The 26828-nt window shown below is 25.5% G+C and overlaps 1 protein-coding gene across 1 annotated transcript; it reads left to right on the top strand.

The window, feature by feature from the left end:
• Positions 1 to 499: 499 nt before the first annotated feature.
• On the top strand, positions 500 to 24145 carry LOC113559618 (phenoloxidase-activating factor 2-like). The gene is made up of 6 exons (XM_026965363.1): positions 500 to 875; positions 11797 to 12053; positions 16470 to 16766; positions 17934 to 18202; positions 21355 to 21518; positions 23075 to 24145. The coding sequence occupies exons 1-6, from the start codon at positions 837 to 839 to the stop codon at positions 23285 to 23287; spliced, it is 1239 nt and encodes a 412-aa protein (XP_026821164.1). The 5' UTR covers positions 500 to 836; the 3' UTR covers positions 23288 to 24145.
• The last annotated feature ends 2683 nt before the right edge of the window (positions 24146 to 26828 follow it).

Below are 26828 nucleotides of genomic sequence, written 5' to 3'. Positions count from 1 at the left end.
GCAAGGTCTCCTTCGGCGGCGGCGAGTGGTTTTTCGTACCGCCGCCGATCCGGGACCGGTTTCACGATAATAACAATAATTTATATTTTTGCTCGTCACGAGCATAATATATTATATTGAATTGTGGAATAATATTATCATATTATCTTTTGCGATCCCACAAAATCGCCGCGGATGGCATACGACGTCATGACGTATAACACACAGTACATAATAATATCGTGTTATTATTGCTCGTGTGTATTAATATTTTTAATACACTAATAATAATGATGATGTGCTTGGATGACCTTTACAAATCCTGTTATACGTGCATATAATAATGAAGATAAAAAAAATTCCATATTTTATTAATAATAATACATTCCGCGGGCGCCGACGGTCACCGGTCTGCCAGCGAGAGGGGGTGGGGGCGACCAGCGGCGCGCGCACGGTCTCCCCGAAACGCTGTACGCGCACCGGACCGTCGCCATCACCGGTTTTCCGCGGTTTTCGCGTGTTCTCTATACGCTCCCGACCGTTCGCGCCCATCACACCCGTTCCGCCGAGCGTTCCCGTAGGACGGCATCGCGCCCCACTACATCCCTCGGACACAGTGACGGTGTTTTTCGTTGACCACTGCCGAAAACGAAGATAAAAATTATTATTGTTTTCACATTTCTCTCGATCCGGCACGCACCGTTTTACCATTACGCGGTGTCATTACAATATTATAACATTACGCTCTGTCCGTCCGTCGCGTTTGCGTCGTCACGCTGGTTGCCTGGTTTTCCGTTACTCCGAGCGGCAGGCGCGCCGAACATTTCCAAACAGGATCGACGTCGTTTCTGGTTGACATGTCGGGCCCGACTCTCAAGAGACCTTCGGCGCTGCCGGTGAGTGATATATTGTATAGGTAGTCGTTATGCGCGACGGTTATTCTGCGAGACCGAATAATACAATATACAGAGCGAATATACGGATCGTCTGTCGAGAAATACATATAAATATATATTGTAAACACCACCTCTACTGCCTTCCCAGTTCCCAAGGCAGTAAGCAACAGTTGTAGTAGTTTTGAGAAAAATAACTTTTTCTGAATCGTCTCGTCGTTTTTTGTCACATTATCAAAATATAATAATATGTTAACGATGCATAAATAACTTTTCCTGTATAGAACCCAATAACATTCATAGATAAATTCTGAGATACCTAGTCTTAATACCTACCTTAAAAAACATATAATACGTACTTAGGGACGTATGACATAAATATTATTGTTTACAGAGGGAAAAGCAATATATTATGCATATTTAAACATGTTACGTATAAAACATTGGGAGCTTGGAGATAATGATATAATAATGTACCATGGTCGATGGGCCAAATCACAATCACAGTATTAATTATATAACTCGTAATGTTAACGGTATCTTTGTAAATTATGATTACATGACATTGTGTGATACGGCTATAAAATTATTATAAATACAAAACGAAAATACCGTATTCGAGTCGATACTAAGTAAAATTACCATATATGATGTGGTCAGTTACTGCTTTTTTGCTTAGTATATATTTATAAATTTGTAAATATTTTTATGTTTAACCACGCTCATTGTATGAAATCTATTGCATTTACGGTATTTTTGCTAAGGAATCAAAAAATGCCTCGTAAAATAAAGAATATTTTGATATAATAAACTAATTTTTCAAATTTTGTTGCTCATTACCGTTTGGTTTAAGAGGGCGGTATATAGTCGTCGGTTGTTATTTGTTGTAGTTTACAGTGCTTAATAGACTGCAACCGGTCGTTGCAAGTGGGTAGTGGCTTTATGTTAGTACTGCAAGAACTATATAGTGAATTATTGTTTAATGCTGATGTATTTCGACTGTTTATGGTTTATGGTAAACGATTTGGATGATAAAAAACGTGAGGAACGGTGTTAAAAAAAAAGAAAAAGCATGTATTATAATTTAGGAAAATCCATCTTAAATTCAAACTAACAAAAATCACGCACACATATATAATATATTAATGATAGCGCTTATCGCACTTACTGCTGACTTAAGGAACTAAAATTTGATAAGCACTCGGCATTTTGTTGAATAAATACTAAAAAGTCGGCAGTTCAAGGTTTGATGTCTTATTGTCAGTATGGATCATAACTACGCAGGCAGCATATAATTGCTTTTTACCAGTGAATTTGAACATAATACATGCCATTTTAAAAATTGATCGCCATCATTCGTCAAACTTACTAATCATTTCAAAAACCTTTGCTTATTATTCTTTTAGCGATCGTTAACATGCATCAAAAATTGAAAATATCCTTTACTTTCCAAAAAATATATAGACAGTAAGGTAGCTTTAGAAATATGGTGACAAAAAAAAAAATTGATTTTCAAGTTATCTTTAGAAGTTAAATGTGTAGTCTAAGGATGACCGTAGAAAAAAAAACAATTTAAACTAGATGTCTAAAAAAGTCGTAGATAAATCGTAAAGTTTTGATAAACAATGGATATTGATATATAATAATAATAAAATAATAATATAAGTGATAATGTGATATTAATATTTAAAGATACTTATTGATAGCTGACATGTTGTACCACCTACAGCAATATTGTAATATTCAATAGGTACACGCTGAAATTAATTTTAAAAAATAAGAGAGTTTTTTATTGTTAAATCACATCAAGTGTACTATACTTCTAAAATACTCATTATTTTTACTGAGTATTCACAATAATATAATTAAATGAGTGGAATGTAAATAATACATTAGGTACATTCAAGAACATTAATGCAATCAAATGTCTATAAAACAGGTATAGCAGCTAGGTATAGGTATATCCGATACTTATGTATCAAACTGATATCTATAAAGTGATTATTTGGGTTTCGTATATACAATTATTTATAATAAGATATTAATATTTACTATACTTGAACAAGTTTAAAATGTATTATATTACAAATTGCAATCAAGTTAAGGAATACCTATATGCCATTTGTTTACATAGTTTTTATTTTTAATAATCGCGCCTAGTTTAGTAAATTCTTTATTATAATTTATAAGAACTAGTTCAAAAAAATATATTATATATTTGTATACAATTATATCATATACAAAACTTGAAATAAAAATTATATAATCAATAATCATATTAAAAAAAAAAGTAGTTGTTATCTAGTTGTTTAATTGATTAATATGTAATATTTCTTTGTAACTAATGGCCTTTGAAGTTGATGTTACGTTTTATTTTACGGTCAATAAATAAAAACTTGAAATAATACGATTACATACAATTTTCCAATCGAGTTACCAAAATTATAAAACCACAAGAACATTGACAAATGTAACTGTTACGACGTGTTATAAATCTAGTTTTATATAGTTACCACTTTTTAGTTTGAAGTCGAATATTTATTGCTAAATTATTTTCTAATATTCATACATAGCGTGTGCATTGGTTCAAGAAGCGAAATCTTATAATAACGTTTATTATTTTAATTACATGTTTGTAGAGGAAAATAATAAATTTATACAATGCATTTTAAAAAATTAAATATTTATCTTGAACATAACAATAATTAAATTAAACACTGAATATGATCTACAGCCAGCATAAACAATATTAAAATAATAATGGTAATGTGGTATAAATTAAGTAAGTCCAATTAATGAAGTATTCCGAAGTCCACTGAATGTTGTGATTGTTTAATTACGGAACCAACTAAAATTAAAAATACATTAATGTATATTTTACCTAAATGTGTTATAACTTATAAGTATATTATGTGCACCGATTACGCGTCTTTCGTAGTTCACATTAACACATTAAATACAATATGTTCTAGAGAAATAAAAACATTTAATTTTAAGTATATGTAGTTTTTATATATTTATAATTAGTTTTTAAATTTCATATAGTAAAATAAATTTTAGATGAGTTCATACCTAGAATATTCAAATAATGTTTATATGATAATCATTAAATAGATTTAACCTTAATATAAGTAATACAATTTAAAATGTCTTAGATTCTGAGTGTAGCAATTAGTTTGTTTGATCAAATGAATTATGATTTTATTATCTGATGAAATTAGTTATAGCTGCAGTTAAAAGCTTTAAAGGTTTTCCTTAACGAATGTTTGAAATTAAAATTTTGATAAACATGCAAAAATGTATTAATTATTTTGTAGTTTAATTACATATAGTTCAAATTTTCAATTATTGTAGCTAAAAATTGACAATTTAAATTCAATTTAATTTTTGGTTCCTTCAATTAAAAAATATTTAAATTACAGTGATATTTTTTATTCAAAAGCTTACTTAGTTCATGAATATCTCAAAAATTTAAAAACTATTATGTAGTTAAAAATGCATACAATTTCTAACTTTTACACTTACGGTAATGCAAGTTTTCTTATATTTTTTTTCTGGGGATTAAAAAAAAAATAATAATGGTGTAAAGCCAAAGCCACATTATAGGTACGTTATTTTTATAAACATTAGAAGTTCGAATTTTGAGAATATTGGAAATTAAAATGTATAATAATAATTTATACTTTAGCGATTTTTGTTATTTCTTTCTATTATTCAAAAATATTTATTGAAGAAACTTGAAACATTTTATAAATACTTAAATTATAGTTTTCTATACTGAAAGTAACTTTCAACTGCATTTATGGTATTTTAAAATATCAAAAATGTAAATGTTTAACTTTTTATAAGTTCGGAGTTAAGATGTTGTCAAAATTATCTAAGATCATAAAAATTTGATTAATTATTTTTTAGTTCTTACAATTTTTAATTTTAATAGGTAAAGCATAGTACTAATCATGTGGATACTACATTTGCTATTTACGTCATAAATATATCTAATTTTAATAGCGGTCAATTTTTTTTTTTTTACTCTTCACCTGACTGATGTGTCATCTTATTTACATTTTCACATTCATTCATTTTTTTTTTAATATACCTCCATGTACGTACTTATATGTCTTATCATTAAAAACTTAGAAGTAGATCTTTAACTAAAATCGATTAAATTTAAAATCAGTTTATACATGAAAAAAATATTAATTATTATCATTGATATAATGATATCAGTTATAATACATTATCATTTTGATCTTTGACTCTTGAGTATCCTTTCGAGGCGTTTAGCAGGGTGGATAATATTTTATCAAAAGTAAATTACAGGTAATGATGATAATGTACTTATTCATAGAAAATAAATGAATATGTAAAATAAAAATATAACCAATATATCCCACGATCCATGTATACAGAGCAGTTCAAGTGATTTTATATTTCTATATAATGTTATAACTATTAAACGAAACCTATTACATAATTAATAGTAGATTTACAACGCAAAAAAAAAAACCGAAAGTTACGTTCTGTTTTATAATAGATGTCAAATAATTTACTGTCATGGATGTATTAAATTTTTATTCAGTGTTCAACCATTTCATACGAAAAACGGTTCTATATTAATTTATTTTTACTTTTTTATAACTGACAGACGTCAATCATTTCACCCTTTAAACCATAAGTAACCTACAACTTACTTGACTACTTATTTACATAATAGTGTATCGCCTAATTGCCTTAAGAACAAATCATTTTCATATTCATAAATATAAAATTGATATACTCCATAATAAAGTGATAAGTTCGTAACATTAACTTTATAATTTAAAACTGTACTAAAATTATTAGATAGGTATTATGTTACTTGAGTCTTAATATTAATATATTATTATACACACCTTGACCAATGTTTAATGTTTGACTGTTGAATTATTTTATAAATAATAACTTTAAATCATTAAAGGATTTTATATATTTTGTTTCACATTAAAATTTTTATTTTGTATGACTATATTTAATAAAAATAATTTGTACTGATTTGTATATTAATTGGACTAATAATATTACAGATCATACTCATCATTGGTTATGCTTATGAATTTATTTTTTATATAAAGCAATATCATAGGTATTAAATATAATAATTATATGTTTATATATTTTATATACAGATAAATATAGTTACTAGTACGACTAATACGAGTGTATATTAACTCTAACTTGTATAGGTTAATATAACTATATTCACATTCAACATAAAACTGGTTGTTTTTTAATTTTCTATTATGTCATTATCGATTTTCTATTACTTACGCTCTATACTTATTATTTATTAATTATTATTAATTATTATTAATTACTATGAATTTATGACTTATAATAATTTATTTTTGTATATTCATCAGTGTATATACTCATATTTCTTTTGTTACTAAGAATTAAAATAGTTTTTAATTATATATTAATATATTATAATATAGTATTTACTTTTAACAGCAGACAGACAAAAAAAAAATGTTATTCATGTATTAGTTTTAATGGCACATTGAAATACCATTGTTGGTTTTGTTTGTCTAGTAAACTATTATAGTGATATAATATTTTTTACTACTTATAATAATATTTAATAATAACAGTACTACCTAACTGGTGTTTGAAAAGTTAAAATTATAAATACATTTGTGCTTGGTGTCTATACAAATTAGAAGTATAGAAATATTGGTGATTTCATTTATGCCTTGTTGACACTTTTAAAACTGACTTTGGATGATCAAATGATGGTTATTAAAATTGTTGGGCTCTGAAAATTATCGTGTAAGTAAAAGTAAAATCATTTTTAGAAAATATAATTTAAGGTCTTGTTTTTTTCTTAAAATATTAAGTTCAAAAACTATTAAAGTCGTTTTTCTATCTGTATAAAAATATTAACAATACATAGTCTCATTTTTTATTGTAACCATTTCAAATTCAAAGTTTGATAAAATTTGTCAAAATTACGAAAATGTACCAATTGTTTGTAGTTAGAAATTCATGACAACTATTCTTTTTAATTTTTATGCCAACATTTTGGAAATTTAATACAAGATTCCCTCATAAGTAGTTTACGTATATGTACTAAAACTATAAAATCTAAAAAAATACATGAAGATAATTATTTTTTATAGACTTTTTAAGTTAAAATTTGAGTGAAATTTCTTATTTATACCGATAAACATGTTGATTATTTTGATATAATTTAAAAACATCATTCGTGAGAACCTAAAACATTTAGATAAATTATTTAATTATGAAATTAATAAAACGCAAACGCAATGGCATTTTTTAATTAATTTTAAGATATCTGTATGATATCTATGTAATTGATACTAAATGAATCTATATTTTTGCAGCTTTACGCTATTTACAGAAAGATTTTTATTAAATTTTGAGTTGTATAAATTGATATAATTTGTTAAAAATATAGGTACATTATTATAAATTATAATAATTAAATACTTATAGTATTATAAATGCAATTTTTTATAAAAAAATTAATTAAAATAAGACGATTTAGAATTTTTAGATCCGCACAGAATCGTTTTTCATATACAACAATCTACCATTGAATTCAAATTTAACACACCTATAATAGTGACCTATGCGGCTATACTCGACACCTAATGTACAACAGAGCAATATCCATTTCAGCTATTTGCCTACTTTTTTAGTATTGAGTATGCGAATATTTTATTGTCCCGAGTTGAATTTATTTTATTTTGAATTATTGGTTGATGAATTACTCAATTATGCTTTCGACATACTGAAAATATGGTTCTAATTTAAGTAGTAATAATATTTAACTATATTTTTATGGCTTCTAAAATTGTAGAATTTTATTATATTGTAAAATTTTTATACTTGTTTATAATAAATTTAGTATTAGACTAAAAATCGTCATGCATTGGACTGTTACCTTAATTTGAAATTTCAAAATGTTAAGATTTAATAAAGGATATGTAAGAAATAAAAAATTTAAAATTACAATATTAATTCTAAATAGATTATATTACAATTTGTATTTAAAATGTTTTCATTTTTTTTATAATGATATACGAAATAAAAATTCGACGTTGTCATACATTGTATGATTATAAAAACTAACTACATTTTTGAATTTGTTCAGAATATCGTAGGTTATTAACCAATTTACCGACGCCTCAGCATAATATTTTGTGAAATCTAATAAAAAAAATGTATGTCAAAATACTAAACTTGGTATCAAGTATCGGCAGTATCGCATTAATATTCTATTAAAAAAATTTTAACTAAAATTATTCCACTCGGTATTTAGAATACGAATGGTTATATATTTAAAAACTGCAAAGTATACCTACTTGAAAGCATATAAAACTAAATTTGTGATATTTTTTACTGCGTAGCGTGTGGACATAAACTAGATGTAAACCCTGTATAATATTAATGCATAGGTATTGAATTTTAATTTAAAATGGAAAGACAGTCTATTGAAATATGTATTATGTCCACGCTCGTTCTGGAGGCGAAATTAAATGATAAACATAATCTTGTATACCACTATCACATGTTTTTCGTATATATCCTAAGAAATAAACTGTATAAGAGCCTTGATAAAACCAATATCACTCGTACTGATCGAGTTACTGATGAAGTCGTACCGATTTCATTCCCACTTTCAAATATATACATAATATACTTAAATGAATTGTGTATGTTACTAATAATTGTCATGAATGATATACTTTTTTATTTGAATTAACTTTTCTGATACTTTTCATACACGGATTGCTGTTTTAAAACAAAATGGAATTAAATCAACTACTATATTTAATATATAGTTATATCATAACTATATTTAGTTTATCTAAATAGTAAAATATGAAATAAATATAATTCATATTAAGCAAAAATCTTTTGTTAAATAAACATATCTATTTTGGATTGTATGAACTATCACTAAATATTTAATGAATCAATAATAATTCTTTAGACATAGTTTAGTGACCCGTGATTGAACTATTACATTTTATTGAATTATATTAAATTAATCAATTTTTTATGCAACCCGGGTACTACAGTGAATTTAATTTTATTGATACTCAAAACACAATGTTTTTATAACTGGCCTAGTGGGGTACTAAAAATTAGATAAGAGCATTTATCCATCCTGTTCGTAATATGTTTGAACTGCCAATGTGCAGTGTATGTCAACTTTTTCAACTTAAAGTTTCTAAAATTATTTTACTATTATATACTTGAATGCGTCAAACTTAATAATTTATATTATTTACTGTGTAATATTTGTTTATATGGTAGTCTATCAATTTGAAAGTTGTCATTGTTCAATTATTACATTATAAGTTTATCGTAGTTTCTTCAAGTGTAAGGGAAAACTACAGAACTTCAATAAATGTTAACAAGTGTGATTTCTTAGATATTTTTTTTTTTTACATAGTTTATTTTCAATGAACTTTTAATAATTGAATAGTATCAGACCGTATTTCCTGTTTGTATACAACATAATTTCCTAGTTTATTATTACATAATTACTAATTAATTATTTAATATACTAAATTACTAATCATTAAATTGGTATAGGTATTTAAATCTAATGTAATAGTACATGATTTATATATGTAATATGTATGTTATGTAGGTACTTGGATTCAAAATTGTGAGTAAATTAATGCTACGTGGGTTTTATTAGAAAATGAGCGGTATTAGCAACTATATATACTCAAACTCTTTTAAGTTGGAACACAGTTTAACGTATGAATACATATGTATTATTTGAAAAGAAATAATATTGAAAATCAGAAAATCATTCTGTATACATACTTCGAATTAAATATCAAAAGTATTAACATTTAGTTAGTAATATTAAATTCATTATTTTTATAGAAAGGGATAATTTACATAAAAATAAATTTCTATAGCTAAATTGTTATCAAATCATTTTATACTCATCACTTCTTAATCAGTCATAATAAACTGAAATATTTATCTGTAGGTAATATATTGTACAGTAATTTGTGTTTAATAAAATTATAAAACATGTTTCTATAAAACTTTACTATTTTTAATTTTAAAAATAATTTACAATAATAATCAATATATAAAAATTTAATGCTTACAAATAACAATAATAAGATAATTATGTTATTATACTTGTTTTGGCCTTGAAATGACGGAATGTGGTGTATATACTTATATCCGTATATATATATATACATTTTAAATGAATTGCAAATCATAAATAACCCGATTATCGTGTTTTTTATTTAGAAATTTTCAACCACAGATTGTTTTTAAGATGTAGGTACCTACTGTAATATAATATATAAAAAAATATAAATTATCGATTATAATTTGTTAGAAACGTTTTGGATTCTAAGCGAGAAGATCAATTTTTTACAATGATGTGTTTTTTTTTGTTTTTTGAGTACACTATAAGTTCTTGATAAAATCTTTAGATTCCTAACATTGAGGATGGTTTAGATAGAAAATTTTAACTAATTTGTACTTTATAGGTAGAGGCCAAAAATAAAATTACCAGTATTTTTTCATTTAATCGGGAAAAACAAATGAAAATTAAAGAAAAACGCGAATTTTTACGCTATATTTAATACAAGGTTCCTAATAAGTGGTTCATTCTCAAATTAAAAAAAATATTGAAAATTTATATAGTCATAGTATTTTTTTTATAAATATTTAAATTTAGAATTTAACCAAATTTCAATACTCATTCAATATTATTCAAACATAACATGCTATGACCACATATTTTTTTAATTTTCGAATATAAATGATCGGCGATTGGATCGTAGTAATTAATCATTTATATTGACTGAAGCTCCGTTCAACGTCACATGATGTAGTTGTCGCAATTTAAAAAAAGAAATTTTTCCTGGTGTTAAATTATTACTGAAATATTGTTTCTGATTTGCCATTTAATATTTTATTTATTAATTGTAGCTACAGTTTTTTTATATCCTTTATTTGTTTGTAGAACCAAGGATATTTTGTTTTTAACTTTATCTGCGACTCTTCCGTTACACTCAAGAAGTCGATCCATAGCATTTATTATAATCTATAGACTTTCATGAAGTGTTACATTTTTGTTTTGTAGTTTGATTATGACTTCAGACTTAGGATAAAAAGCAAAAATTACTTTTAATATATGCTAAATCATTTTTTTTAAACTTTGATTATTAAACAATTCTTTAGCTCTTTTTTTATCGAATCTGATTCGTCATCTAATTCTGAGATCATAGATTTAAATAAATTGAAATTATCTACATAATACGTTATTGCAGTCAACCACGTTGTCCATCGTATCAACACCGGTTTTGTAGGTTAAGGTAAATTTGGAAACATTTCACGTAATTTAAGTATTTGACTTGGAGCTTATATTTTTTTACATCATTTTTTATCTGTAGTTATAATGTAGAAATATACTATATAACATGCATTTTTCGCATTCTTAAAATAGAAATATACAATAATATTCATTTTATTCAATATATGCAATAATACGCATTTTATCTAAAATATGTAAAAACATGCAAAATAAAAACACCACCTTTTATCTCATCATTAGGTGATTCGTGGACATTACTGACAAAATCAATAATCAGAAGTCACAAAAAAAAAAAACACGCTGTTGCATATAAATCTTAGCCCTGGTTATAAGCATTACATTATAGAAACTATTACAATTTAAGAACTGTATTATACTTAATAACAGTTATAGTAATAAATGATGATTACCTATAATACATGTATATATCGAGAAACATATTTGCTACAAAAGTGCAAACTAAATTCTAGGAGAGTATTTTGTTTTGATACCTAATAACTAATACATAATACATAATAATAATATATATTTTTTTAATTTGTTCCTTATTTGTAGTTATCTGTATTGATGTTTGTCACGCTGTTGTTTCAAGTGACAATGATTAGCGTTTCTGGCCAAGAGGACGTATCATCAACGACAAGCATTGATGACGTAATTTCGGAAGTGTTTCCACCACCATCATCAACGACAAATATTGATGTAGTAATTGATAAATTGTTTCCACTACCAGCGGATCAATGTGTATGTGTACCATATTATTTGTGCAAAAACAACACGATTAATACAGATGGTGAAGGATTAATAGACATTAGGTATGTTTTATCATTTTTTAACCATAATACGTTTATCGTTTATTATAACTAGAATGACTAAAACGTTGAAATTGTAATATGAGTTAGGACATTAAATGAAAAAGGAAAATCGTTCTAAAGTAAAGTTAGTGACAAATTAAAATCTGTTTTCTAAAGTTGTATTTGATAATACATTGCTATGACGAACTAAAGTAGATATTTTTAGTGAAAAAAAAACGTTTTCGAGTGTGACAGTGTGGTACTGACTACTGAGTAGCACATACATAAGTATTGTTTAAGCGTTCACGCATACTATACAAAATACAATATTTAAATTAATAATTATTAAATGATTTTTTTTATTTTTAATATACAGTTCAAATAAATGTATATTGCGTGACTACTCTTCATCGCTGCACACGAATTGCGTCCGAAATCCGTTTTCCACATAAATTACGTTACGGTGATATTTAACGAATACATATACACGAATTGAAACTTAATGTAAAACGATTATTTTTCTTCCATTTTACACAGACTTGAGATTGTCAATAACAAATTATTATTGTCGGTAGGTTAAAAATATTGATTTTTGTTGTTGCTATGCAATTAGAAGTAAGTAAAATGAAAATGTGTACTTTTAAATTATACATAGGAATGTAATATAATAATAATTAAAATTAAAAATAAATATAAAATTAAAAACTTGGAATGGAAAACCTAAACTTTTTTTTGTATTCTTGGCTCAAACTATAACGGTTTGAATTTATTTTAATACCATCAACTTTGACTTATAAATGAAACCGGCATCCTTTCATTTAAACTGATAGCCACATGATTAATAATGATGAGTGAATTGCTTTTGAAATTCAGCAATTATTATTTTAAGTGAAAAATTGATATTTTTATAAAAATTCAGATTTTAGATGTGTAAATGTTTTAGTAAAAATATCGATATTAATACTAAAACATTTACACATCTCAAACCTGAAAAGTAAAAAAATACCAATGGTATATAATTATTATTTTTCAAGTCAGGATTATAAAAAATTGTTTACACAATTTTGGGCAACTTTTAAAAATTCCATCCTCAAATATTGAATCAACTTCACTTAAAAATTTAAAAACCGGACGCAATTCATGTAGTAGTTTAGTTAAAGACGCACGCAATTTGTGTAGTCGTTTAGATAAGACAAAGTAAAAAATGCATTGTTATGCAAAATCAGTTTTCGAGAAAATTGATTTTGTTAAATTTTTTATAATTCAAAAACGAATAAACAGATTAAAATAGATATTCGATATGTCCTGCACCAAATGTGTATATTAGCATTTTTGATACATGATATACTTTAATAACACTTTTGACCTTTTTTGTACTATTTAAATATAAAAATACTAAGTATATTTAGTATATTGTATAATAAGTAAATCCATTCTAATATTAAAAATAATAGAGTAATTGAGTAAAATAGATAAACGTAAGATCTGCTATATTATTCATTAGTGTGAGGACAACAACTAAAGGCATGCGTATATTTTTAATAAAGTACTTGGAAAATATTTTGAATTTTGTAGTGATCGCTGTGTGTGGGACACTGTGACCATTAGATACGAAAACAATTATTTAAACGATGTAGCACGTTCAAACTGAGGTGTAAAAATATTCGTTAGCCTATATTCTAGGGTATTGTGAAAGTTAGTTTTTATATATATTTTTCATTAAAAAAAAAAATAAGTCTGAAGTAAGAATCCAGAATTTAAGAATTTTTTGATAAATAAAAATAAGAAATGTTTGGATTTTAACACAATCAAAATTGTCAAAAAAGTGGACAAATATGAATACTATTCTGCTACGATAGGATAGGGGTCGAGTTAGATACTGTTATGGTTAAATTTGAATTTAATGATACTATACCGTACTATAATGATCATTGTATAGATACGAAAAACAATTTTGAGCGGAGACGGTCTATCAGCCTTTATCACTATAAATATATTTCATGTTTTTTTGATATTGCTATTAAGTATAAAGTAATTTATTTTACTATTATCAGTAATATAGTAATAGATTCGATTAATTTTTGCCAAAAACACTAAATTTTAAAATATTATTATGTATATAAAATATAATAATAAACTTTATACATACAAGTTATATGTCTTCACAAATAATATTTTTGAATTAATAAAAAAATAATAATAAATAACTATCATTATTTATAGTTTAAATTGTAACGTCAAATGTCTATAAAAAACCCTTGTCAAGTTAAAGATCACCATGTAAACATTCTTGATTTTTAATTTTTAGAAATGTATTAATTGTGTGCAATATGTATGTATAATGTATTTTATTTTCATTTTCATTTAGTGAGATAGATCTCTGAAATCGGAGAACGGATTTTGTTGTTTGGGGTTTTGTTAGATTACATTGGCTAGGAAAAGTGCAGTGAAGATTTTCAGAACTTTATCTTTTATAGTTGAATTTACTGCAGAGCTTCAAAAAAATTAAAACACGATTTTTTTATGTTTTTATACTTTATAGCTTTGTAGTGAGTTAACGATTGAAGATAAAGTTCTGAAAATCTTCACAACACTTCTCCTAGCCAATGTGAATCTAACAAGAACCCAAATAACAAAATCCGTTCTCCAGTTTCGGTAATCTACCACGCTAAATGAGAATCTAGCAAGATATAGCTATTTTTTTAATTGTAAAAAATCAAATAATTTTTTTTTGAACATTTTTAATCTTATATTTTGTATCTACTTGAGAAAATCCCTTTTTAATGAGTTATCAACCAATGTTTTAGATATAATAGTTTTGGAGAAAAGTTAAAAAATAGAAATTTTGGGACTGTTCACGCCGACGTTTTTGTGAATTTAAATCGGTTTACCGCTTGGGTGTGATATCGGATCTCTCTCGTTAATATTTTATGTTAAAACTAGCTTAATTATCCAACTACTCATTACAACTGAGTAACATTTTTATTATTTTCCTATTTAACAAAAATTCTTGAAGTTTTAAGAATTTAGATTTTTTTCATTTCAATTACCATACTTACTTGATTAAAAATCAAGGAAGTAAAAATGTATTCTTTAATACTTTTTAAAATTGAATTGCGTAAGAATATTATTTTTTTCCTGGTTATTTAAAAAAAAAAATTTGAAATTTTTACCTTTTCAAAGTAAAAATTAGATACAATTTTCTATTCAAAATCACTATAAAAATGAAAATCAAAAATCGTGCATACTCATTTACAAAAAAAAAAAAAAAGTTCGCTCAGCTCTAAAATATTTTATTATAATATTATAATTTTATTATTACTTCGAATCTAAAATCTACTTCTATAGTAAGCCAATAAGAAATAAGGATTATAATATAACTAATAAGTAGTGTTGGCCAACGATATAATTTTCAATATCGATATCGTATTTTTCCCCCCGATATCGTATTGCGATATCGGAAAAATACCGATATCGATATCGAAGCATATTAAAAATTTAAAACATTAAAAGTATAGAATGCATATTATATTATGAGTGTATTGAAAGTATATTAAAAGTATAGAATACATATTGTTTTAATATTATATTATGAGTGTAAATTAATTATTAATTAACAATTATATATTATTTTGTATAAGCTGAAAAGTATCCAATGTATTTAATCAAAAAATTTCTTCTTCGAGCAGTTTTTCCATCAATGTTTCAGAACTTGGGTTCGATTTGAAATATGAATTCAAAAATAACAGTTGATTGAGTCGTTCAGGAGATAATCTATTTCTTTTCTTGGAAATGATTGTTCCAGCTTCGCTAAATAACCGTTCACAGGGAACACTAGTGGCCACTATACTTAAGTATTTTTTGGCTAGTAATGATACAGCTGAGTATTTAGATTCGTTTTCTTTCCACCAATTTAAAAGATCTTGATCGTAGGGAACTTTGATTTTCAAATTTTTATACTCTTCAAGTTGTTTCATCGTAGGACTTTGAGTTAATCTATCATAATCTACGTTTTTATCTTTATTATATCTATCAGATATAATAATTTATTATATACTCAGTTTAGTGTTTAATCACACCGATATTGCGATATTTTCGATAATTATTTTTAGATATCGATATCGAAATCATTGAAAAAATACCCACGATATCGATATCGTATCGAATTATCGATATCGTTGGCCAACACTACTAATAAGTAAGTAGTAATAACTCAAATATGTTTAAATATTATATTTCAATCCGATTATTCTAAGTAGGCGTAAATTTTTCAAAATTTTACGCCTGAATTATATGTAATAAATACAAATATTTTAATTAATAACAAATATTGTTCCTCGCGGAAAATAGACAAATGAGGAGTGAATATGTTTTTATATTATCTTTATTATGTTAGCCATAAACTCATAAATAACCATCTTCACATTTAATCTACAGGTTTAAAGAAGGCCCATGTCCTGACTACTTGAAGGTGTGCTGCCGGGAACCTATGAAATCGTCAGAGACTACAAATATTTCTTACGAAGAAAAGCGCACGACCTGTGGCCATCGGAATCCTTCTGGTGTAGGATTCAGAATAACTGGACACTACCACAACGAAGCGCAATTTGGCGAGTTCCCCTGGATGGTGGCGATCCTCAAATTACATTCATACAACCAATCGAAAACTTACCTGTGCGGTGGTTCATTGATTCACCCACAAGTCGTGTTGACTGCAGTCCATTGCATACACGGGTAAAAATTTAATCAATTATTAATATTTATTGTATTTAAAAAGTTATACGGCAACTTCCAAATACCATATTATATTAGATATTATTAATACATATATTTTTCAAATTGATTTTTACCTTTCAAGTATAAGTACATTAACAAGAATCGGCATAGTTTCTGTCAAAATGTTCTATAATTTATTCACACCTTTACAAAATAAATCTTTAACGAACATTCAGAAAACTATATTTTACAGATAATCTTCTGGTTACTACTAATATTGCTATTATTAATTAATTGATTGCTATTAATATGTCATAGTATAAAATTGTTAAATAGTTTAAAATTAATGATTATTCTAATGATTCATTTTATCATAAAAATAATATCGATATCTATAATATTAATATTATGTATTACAATTGAAAATTGTATTTTTACAGTTGTTTAATACATGGTACTTGGTTAAGTACATTCATGACTATATTAGTCGATTAATGTTTAATTTTCATCAGTCAACATTCTGTAAACTAAAAATAGTATTGTAATTGTAATTTACAAGTTTACAACTATAAAATAGTTGTTATTGATTATACAAATTGAGATCACTTGTGTCATACCCTAATATTCAGTCGATTTAAAACATATTTCTTAAACCAGACAATAAAATTATTTTTTTAAAAGAGTTACTGTTGAAAAATTTAATAAAACATAAATATTTCGTTATAATATTAAAAAAAAAAACTATATTTCTGTAATTTGATCCAAAAAATAACGTAATTGAGTCTACAAAATATTTTACAGATTTTGGACTGTTAGTAAGCAGATTATTGTCAGAATATCAAATGCTAAAATATTAATATAATTTTATTAGTAATTAATGATATCAATAAAAGAGATGATATACATGTATTTTATTGCAATTAAATTTTTTTTAATCATTATTATTAATTTCAAATATCACTATCGAGCACCTATAATGGACGGTAATCAATGATAATTGATTTATATCAGTATGAGAATTAATAATCAAGCCTATTAGTATATTACTGTATTAGGTATTAGAGGTTCTGGTTAAAAATATTATTCCAAATTTGGGACTTCATTGCATGACTCTTGTTTTTACTTATACTTTTACAACGTTAAACTATTATTGATAGTAATCAAATGTTCTTTTTCTCATAAAAGCAAAGACCCAAACGAATTAGTAATTCGTGCTGGTGAATGGGATACACAAACGGAAAACGAACTGTTACCGTCACAAGACGGTCAGGTTTTGAAAATAATCAAACACGAACAATATTACGGTGGTGCACTTTACAACGACGTGGCACTGATCATTATCACCCAGCCGTTCATACTCAGAGAAAATGTGGGTACACTCTGTTTGCCTAGCCAGAGTTACGTGTTTTCTAAAGAAAGATGCATTGCTAGTGGTTGGGGCAAAAATGTATTCGGTAAGCATTCCGTTTTTTATTTGTAAAATATTGTTACAATCATTAGTATATGTTTGATCGTTCAGAATAATTGTGTAAAGGTGTATCTGCGAAAAATGTCTATGACATTAATCCCAATATCATTAACTAATAGCTAATTATACAAAAAATTATTGGTAGGGTTTTCAATATTTTTTACAGGGAGCCATTGAATTGTGAGACAAATTTTTTATTTTCTTACAATTGTTTTAATTTAATGTGTGGTTCATTAAAAGAATCACATGATATGTTTTAACTTTGCAATCGCTAAAATTAATGTAGTTGAAATATAAAAAAAAGTCGAGCAAATGGGTACCGCTCTGCTGTATGCATTAGAATATTAGATGTTAAGTGAGCCAATGTATAAGTATGTTAAATTTGAATTCAATAATGTATCATTGTATACAAATTATAATTCTGAGCGAAGACGGTCTGCCAGTCTTCATCACTATGTATATTTCATAATATTATGCTTTTTTATATATCATCTATTAAAGTAATCTATTTTACCAATTTTTTCCGAAAATATTACATTTATTACATTATTAATATTTTATTAATATAATAATATTTGTTTGACTTATATAACTAAAAAATATAATAACATCTTTCTGTAAAATCAGTAAACCAGTAAAATATAGTTTCATAATATAAATAGATAATATTTTAAAATAAATAAAAATGTCATTATGTGGTTTTATAGTGAAATTCATAATAATATTATATTTGTTTGTCCATTTTTTAGATTTTTTAGTTCCAGTATAAAATACTTTTGAGGATATATTATATTTTTAAACTTAAACTATAAAATTAAAAATTTTATACATTTCTTACAACAAACTATAGTTTGTAATTTTGAAAAATGTTTGTAAGAATTCAAAGTTTAAAGTTAAAATGAATAAAAAAAAATTATATTTATAAATGTATTTTCAATAATCTTTTATAATTTATGTGTGATTTTGTATTAAATGTTCAAAAATTTTGATCCATCAAATATTTTTTTATTGGCATTCATAAAAAAAAAATCGAAATTTTCTTATACCTATAGCTATAAATATCTCAAATCGCTCAAAAAGTTTAAAAATATTTTTAAAATTATACTCTGTATAGAAAATGATGATAGGTATAAAAATTTAGAGAAAACTTAAATTATTGATAGACTTGTATTTTGATTGAAATTTCCGAAATGTTAACGAATTTTGTCTAATTTCAAAAAGATACTTATAAGGCTTTAAATTTTAAAAATTTTAATTTTTTAATTAGAAAATGAACAACTTATTGAGAGCTCTGTGTATTAAATTGTTAAGCATTTTCACCTATTTATAAATTTCTTGTAGGCATTTATAAAATAATATAAGAAAAAAATTCCATAAAAATAAAAATTTTAATTGTTCACAAATATGCAGTTCAAAAAAAGTCAAAATTATTATATAATTTAATGTTTTAATTTAGACGCCAAATTGTTGGTATCCAACTTAAATAGGGGTGCGTAGTACTGCCTACTACTTACTAAAAAAAAGGGTGTTGGTCTAAAATTACTACGATAAGCAATAATTTAATGTAAGTATGAATTATGTCATCTATCATCTATGCAATAAGAACTTTAAAAAAAAGATGATTTCATATCCCAATTTCTAATTCATATTTTTCGCAGATATTGAAGTAAAATTTAAAGGATGCCATTTAAAAAGGATTACTATATAATAAAACGTGTATAATACATTAATTGAACATAAAAAGCTACAATAAGAGGTGTTCTCATGTGTTCATCGTAAATTGTAGGATAATTTTAGTGCTTAAATATTTTAAGAAAAAAAGAAATGATTACTTGAGACATTTTGTACAAATATTTGTTATAAGTTTGGTTTTTGAACGATAAAGCGTTTTGATAAAACATTTTTAGAATTCATATTATACAAATTTTTGGTTGTATATACTCGTAATATTACATTATAAGCATTTAACACTATTATAATTACCCCCGTATACGACGTATAAAGCCAAATGGCAATTATAACTAATTAATAGTTTGTTAGTTTTAATTGAATAAAAAAGTGTATTTTTATTAAAATTTGATTTTTTCTATGGTCTATTTATGATTTTTTTCAGTTACTATTTTTAACGAATCAATACATTTTTTGTTTTAATTTATAGAATTATCGGTATATGTAGTAACAGATAAGGGATAAGGGTTTTCATCTGTGGTGGACGGGCCAACCTAGGTAAGTTCCTACATTAGAGATAACAGGTAAAAATATACATATTTAAGTTCCAATAAGGCGATTTAATAAACATACAATAGGTATGTAGTATGGTAGGAACCTCACTACCTCCTAGTCTATATAATATATTCAATATTGTGAATAATGTATTATGATATATATATATTATATAGAATAGAGAATACATTTATTATTTCTCATTAATTTCTAAATATTATATAATTATAGGCTATAACAATATATACGCTAAATATATTTCGTATTTAAATTTATTTTATATTCCAATTTGCAATTGTCTTAAAAAATATGTATAAATAACATGTATTAATATAGTACTAAATACTAATAGTAGAACTTTCTAAATTATTTAAATCAATTAAAACTTCAAAGATCGATTTATTAATTTGTTGAATTTTTCATAATAGTCATGTTAGAGTTAAGAAAAGACTGAAGTTTTGGACACATTTTAGTGTTCATATACAATTTCATTTATTCTCATAACTAGTGTGGATATTTCCAAAATAATCAATGTCCGACGACTTGTTATGAATCACAAAGTAAATAAAATAACATATCTGTTTTGTGGGAACTTAACTGTGTAAACTATTTTATCATTATGTTGGAACTTACCACAAATAAATTGAAATGCCAATATCTAAAAGTTGACTTTCGTGTAAAACTTTGCTAAACTAGTAATTTCGCTGATATTAGATGATCTACTTACAGCGATGTAACAGAGTAGACAATAGTGGTTAGTATAATGATATATATTTGTTTTATGTTTAAACATATAAACTTGAACTTGAATAATAATAAACTAATAAGATATATACATTGATAACGAATTAAAAAACATGTATTATTTACGTATAGTTAATTATTTTAAAATATTTCTTTTTGATTCGTCGTTAGGTAAAACCGGCGAGTATCAAGTCATTTTGAAAAGCATAGATTTGCCGATCGTACCATATGATCCATGCTTGGAACTGTTAAGAAAAACCAGGTTGGGAATGAAATACAAATTGCATGAAAGTTTCATTTGTGCCGGCGGGGAAAAAGGCAGAGATACTTGCCAGGTAAGTGTGTGTCTCAATCATTTTCTCCCTATAATTGTGTTATAAATTACAACAAATTCACGGTTAGTATATATTTAATAATTATAATATATTTAGTATTTTATTGCCTAAAATAAAAAATACGTTAATATAAATAAACATATTTAATTAAAAAATCTTAAAAAATTAAAAATTCTCAAGAAATTAAAAAAAAATAATTAAAGTAAAATGTTTTAGGTAAGTAGGTTAGATTAGATATGTTGTAGGTAAATACATCTGTATACTTTTTACTCTTCAATATTTCTTATAATTATTCTTCGTATTGAAAAATAATACTAAGTGCATTGAGATTTTTGTTCTTTAATTATAATTCGTTTTTTTATTATCAAACAAACTATTTAATTATGATTAAAACTAATTACTATAGGGCTTAGCATTAAACATATCAAATTTTTCAAATCTTTCAAATCATTAGTTTTATTTGATTATGTAATTTTTTGAATGGTTTTTTTCAATATTTGATACCTACTTGTATTTAAAAAATGTAGCTGTTTGAGCTTAAGTTTTTTCTTATCTTTTTTTTTTAAAACTCATCAATAGGTTTACACAGTACACAGTTATATTTATTGAGTTGTACTTAACCTATTTCTCCCACACTGCAAGCCATGCGTATTATTTTAATATTTTATTATGTTATAGTCATAGAGGAGAAACAAAAATATGTATACATGATACAGTCGATACAGATGACAATATTTGTTTTATATATTTTTATATGTGCGAGTATTTATGTGCGTATACATCGTTGATGGGTTTTAAAACAATTACTTAAAAAAAAAACATGTCACAGCTAATATTATTTCCTTCCTTGTAGTGTAAAAATTTGGTTTCTTAACTACGACTGTAGCTTAAGTGGTTAATTTTCGAAAAAGTTTTTCTATACATTACACAACATTAAACAATGGCAATTACATTGGATCACTTTTAAAATACTTTAAATAAATATTTAAATACATTTAAGATTCTCAAAATGTCATTTCAATTTTCTTCATCAAATCATTCAAACCATTAAAAAGCGAATCTTTAAAATAGTTTTTTTTATTTTGCCAGTATTCTACCAACCTAAGTAATAAATAAAATCTGTAAATACCTACATAAGACATTATTACGTATAGGATGGCATGTAGATTATATTAAAAAATAGATTTTTTAGATGACACTTAAAAACTATAAAATATATGAATAATCGAAAAACATTAATCAATAAATTTTGCGTTACAATACTAGGTCCTCCCTCCCGACAAGTGATCATCTGCAGGTCTTCAGCCATTTTGAGTTCTACCTAACCTCTAAATTACTTAATATTTCATGTACAGAATAAGAAATGTACCTAATCATGTGAAACATCAAACATGTTACCGTTTATATTTTAATAATACAAATTATTATATTTAATACTATTAAATACTCGTAGTTTCGAGTTTATTTTCTATGTATATTCCTAACAACTAATTTATAAAATAGTGTCTAATATACTATTTATAAATATAAAATATTATAATAAAATATATTTTCAGGGCGATGGCGGTAGTCCTCTGGCGTGTCCACTTGATAATAATCCCGAACAGTATCAACAGGCTGGAATAGTAGCATGGGGAATCGGATGCGGAGACGAGACACCCGGAATATACGTGAACGTGGCTCTGTTCAGAAACTGGATCGATGAGCAGATGGCTAAGGAGAATTTCGAAACGAGCTACTATGATCCGAGCTTCAAACCGGGGAATTAAATTGTCTCTATGTCTCTCTCCTTTACAGACACTCATATAACCTCCCGCTCTCATTCTCTCTCGACTTTTTATATCTTCTCTGCCACCACGCAACCCGTCGAATGAAGCTAAGATTGACTATAGAGTACAATCGTGTTGGAGTAAATCGATGTGTCAAGTGTATTTTTCATTAGCATCATTATTATAATTATTACAATTACTTATTATACTATACCGAACAAAAAATGTCGTATAATGACTTGTAATTCGCGCATGATCTATTTGAAATTGTAATATGTAATTAATTGTACATCCGTAGAAACCCGATTTTAGAAAATAAAACAAGTAAATCGCAATATAATATTATAATTATTTTAAACACTATACCTTTCAAAATAGTCAAAAATCTAATTAGAATACTCTGCCGCAAGACTCTGCAGTTTTGATAGGCCTCATTCATTTAATATAAGATATTGTGTGCCCTATATAATCCATTTGTATACATGGCACAATATTGATATTGACATGTATAGTAGTTATCACTTTATCCGTTAGACGTTAATATGATTCGGTCTGATATTTAGAAAATAATAAATTATCCACAGTTATATTATTATTTCTATTGAGTTAAAAATAAGTAGTACCTAAGGTTGCATAATTTAAATTTATAACGTATTTATATTGTATTAATTATTATATTTATGTGAAATAACATTTGAACGTGAAACTACAAACTACCTATACGCTAAAATTACCTATGTCGTAAGGTTTAGTCTAAATATGAAGTTATAAATACTTAATTACTCTTTGATTTTATATTGTACTATTCGTCGTTTATAAGAGAAACTATGAAATATTAAAAATATTAATATCACTAACTATGTTTTGTTTTGTATTTTAAATCCTAGTTTCAAAGTTATTTGGCTGTAAGTAGAAAAATTGCATTGTGTTTAAATTGTTTCTCAATTTTATTTTATTTTTTTATTTAAATTATAATTTTAATTGTTATAAGTGTTATAACAAAATATATTAATAGAAAATCTGTTCAAATGAAAATAATTATCTTCATTTTTTTAACATTTCATTAACTTTTTTTTCTGCCTTTCTGGTATATAATAAATTTAGTTTTATAACCTAATGTCATCTTATCTTAATGTATCTACATTCAAAACCAAAAGAAAATGTATCAAATAATTAACCAGTAGCTATAAATAACTTTCTAAAAAAAAACAAATTTTGTAAAATATATAGGTACATCTAACATAAATTATACTTGTAATTTTAATTACGTAACATACCAGTTATACCCATGGGCGGATAGGCCCTCCGGGAAATCGGGATTTTCCCGGTAGGTTAGGTCCTCGCCTATGCTTAATGTTGAGGCCCTATTTAAAAGAGGTAACTATTATAAAAAACCAACACTGTCAAATTTTTCAAAATTTTGGTTGTTCCATCATATTCAACCGAAGATTAATGTTCCTTTTGCACCAACAAAAGCTTTTAATCGACATGATGGTGAGAATCGTAAATGGGTATCTTATAGTTTCAAACATAAAGCTTCATTTTGTTGTATTTGTATCTGTTATGGTGATGGAATCGGTCCATTTTCCAAAGGGTTTATCGATATAAGAATAAAGTGTTATTTGGACTACCTTAAGGCTTAGGTAAAAAATTGTACATTATAAATACTGTAATATAATATTTTAATAGATTTTTTTAAATTTATTTTCCAACAGAAGTAAGAAAGGATTGTTTGCTTAAAAACAATATATTTAAAAAAAATACCTCTATATATATTTTTTTCATTATATTTACTATGAGGCCATTATAAATATTTTCTGGTAGGCCAAAACTTGCCTATCCGCCCATGACTTATATCACCTACCTCATAGTGGTTGACAACACTTCATATGTAATAATAGTAGACTAGACATTTAGTCTTTACTCTATATCAAGGATTTTCATAAGTTTGAGGCGTTTGAGCTCTACTAAAAATAGTATAAAATTAACTGGTTTTGGTTGTTACAAAAACTTGGGAAATTTTTTTTTTTCTAATAAATAATTATCTATGAAAATTCAATTAATTTCTTTTTTAAATCTTAATAAGAAAATTAATTTTGATCTTCTTTTTCACTTTTAGAAATATATTATTTTGTTTGTATTGATATGTAATATTTATTTTACTGTGATATACAGTGGCGCAACCAGGGGAGGGGGGTTAAGGGGTTGTAACCCCTCCCGAAATTTATCCGAGGCCTAGTATATTAACCTAGGTACTTATTTTATGTATATATATTCTAATAATGTAACCCTTTACCCTCCTCCCGAAATTGTTTTCTAGTTGCACCACTGGTGATGTGTGTTTTTTATTCATTTTTGAACTTAACAATACTTTGTATAGTAAAAAAAGTGCTCCAATCATAAACTTTGAAAGGAGTCTCTGGTAGCAGTTGAATATACGAATATCGTAGTTAGAACTTTTGATAGGTAAAAATTGAAAATCCATCTGTACTTTTTTTTTAATAATCAGGAATTACAAAAGGTAGAAAAGTGGGTACTACTATACTTTACAAAAGGTATTGAGTGAGTCCACTGTGAATTTGAATTCAATGATATATCATTGCTATACACAAAAAAACAATTTTGAGCAATGATGGTCTGTCAGTCTATATCACTAAGTACATTTCATAATATTATGTTTTTTTGATATTACTATTAATGTTTATAAATAGTAATAATTAGGGCTTAAATTTGTATGCATTTGCGTGTTGTTATTGGTCCAAAAATAACTAGTTTGCACCAAAATCTACTTTGTGGCCTAAAGGTCCTGTATAGGTACATTTTATTATTCATATTTTGAAGTTTTTGAATTTTTTTGGCATATTTTATGATTTTGTGTATTTATAGAGTATATTTAGGATTTCGTAAATTTTTAACTCAATGAATCGAAAATCTTCACAAAATAATAAATTTTTCAAGGTTTTTAATACTTTTGTTTAGTTTTCAGATGAACAGAAATTTAAAAACCGAAATATACGCCCTTTTTTATAATTAATAATTTAAATCATTAGCAGTGTAATATATAAAAAATAAGTAATCATTTAATTGAAAGTACAATTTTAGAATTTATTTTAGTTTATTTTATTTTTGTTAGATCATATTTTGGCAATTATTATTAAAACATAACTGCATACATATTAAAATAGATTTTTAGGGTATTTAATTGTCGGCTCTAGTAATAATACATTAGTCTAAAATACCTCAGGTACATTAAGTTCATCAAATATTTAAAAATAAGATTTGTACTATAAAACTTTGGTTTTTGCAACAAAAGTTTAATTATACTTTTAATTGTGATTTTTAATTTTTAAAAATGTATATTATAAGCACAACTCTAAAACATTATTCCATAACTAAAAATATTTTGCATCAAATCAATGTCAATGATTCTCTTTATTTTAATATTAAAATATTGTTTTACATCTTTAAAGAAATTGAAAAATGTATGGAAATTAGAAATCAAATTATTAATATGATACATCCATTTTAATTTATTACCCAA

This window comes from Rhopalosiphum maidis, chromosome 3 (assembly GCF_003676215.2).
Source record: "Rhopalosiphum maidis isolate BTI-1 chromosome 3, ASM367621v3, whole genome shotgun sequence".
NCBI classification, from domain to species: Eukaryota; Metazoa; Arthropoda; class Insecta; order Hemiptera; family Aphididae; genus Rhopalosiphum; species Rhopalosiphum maidis.
The sequence above is the reverse complement of the archived record's forward strand: the minus strand, read 5'-3'. Positions and strand labels throughout refer to the sequence as shown.

Excerpts from the sequence above, each read along its gene's own strand:
- LOC113559618 (XM_026965363.1), top strand. The coding sequence starts at position 837 with ATGTCGGGCCCGACTCTCAAGAGACCTTCGGCGCTGCCG. Across the intron at positions 12,054-16,469 it reads GAAGGATTAATAGACATTAG|GTTTAAAGAAGGCCCATGTC; the intron begins GTATGTTTTATC and ends TTTAATCTACAG. Across the intron at positions 18,203-21,354 it reads TTGGGGCAAAAATGTATTCG|GTAAAACCGGCGAGTATCAA; the intron begins GTAAGCATTCCG and ends ATTCGTCGTTAG.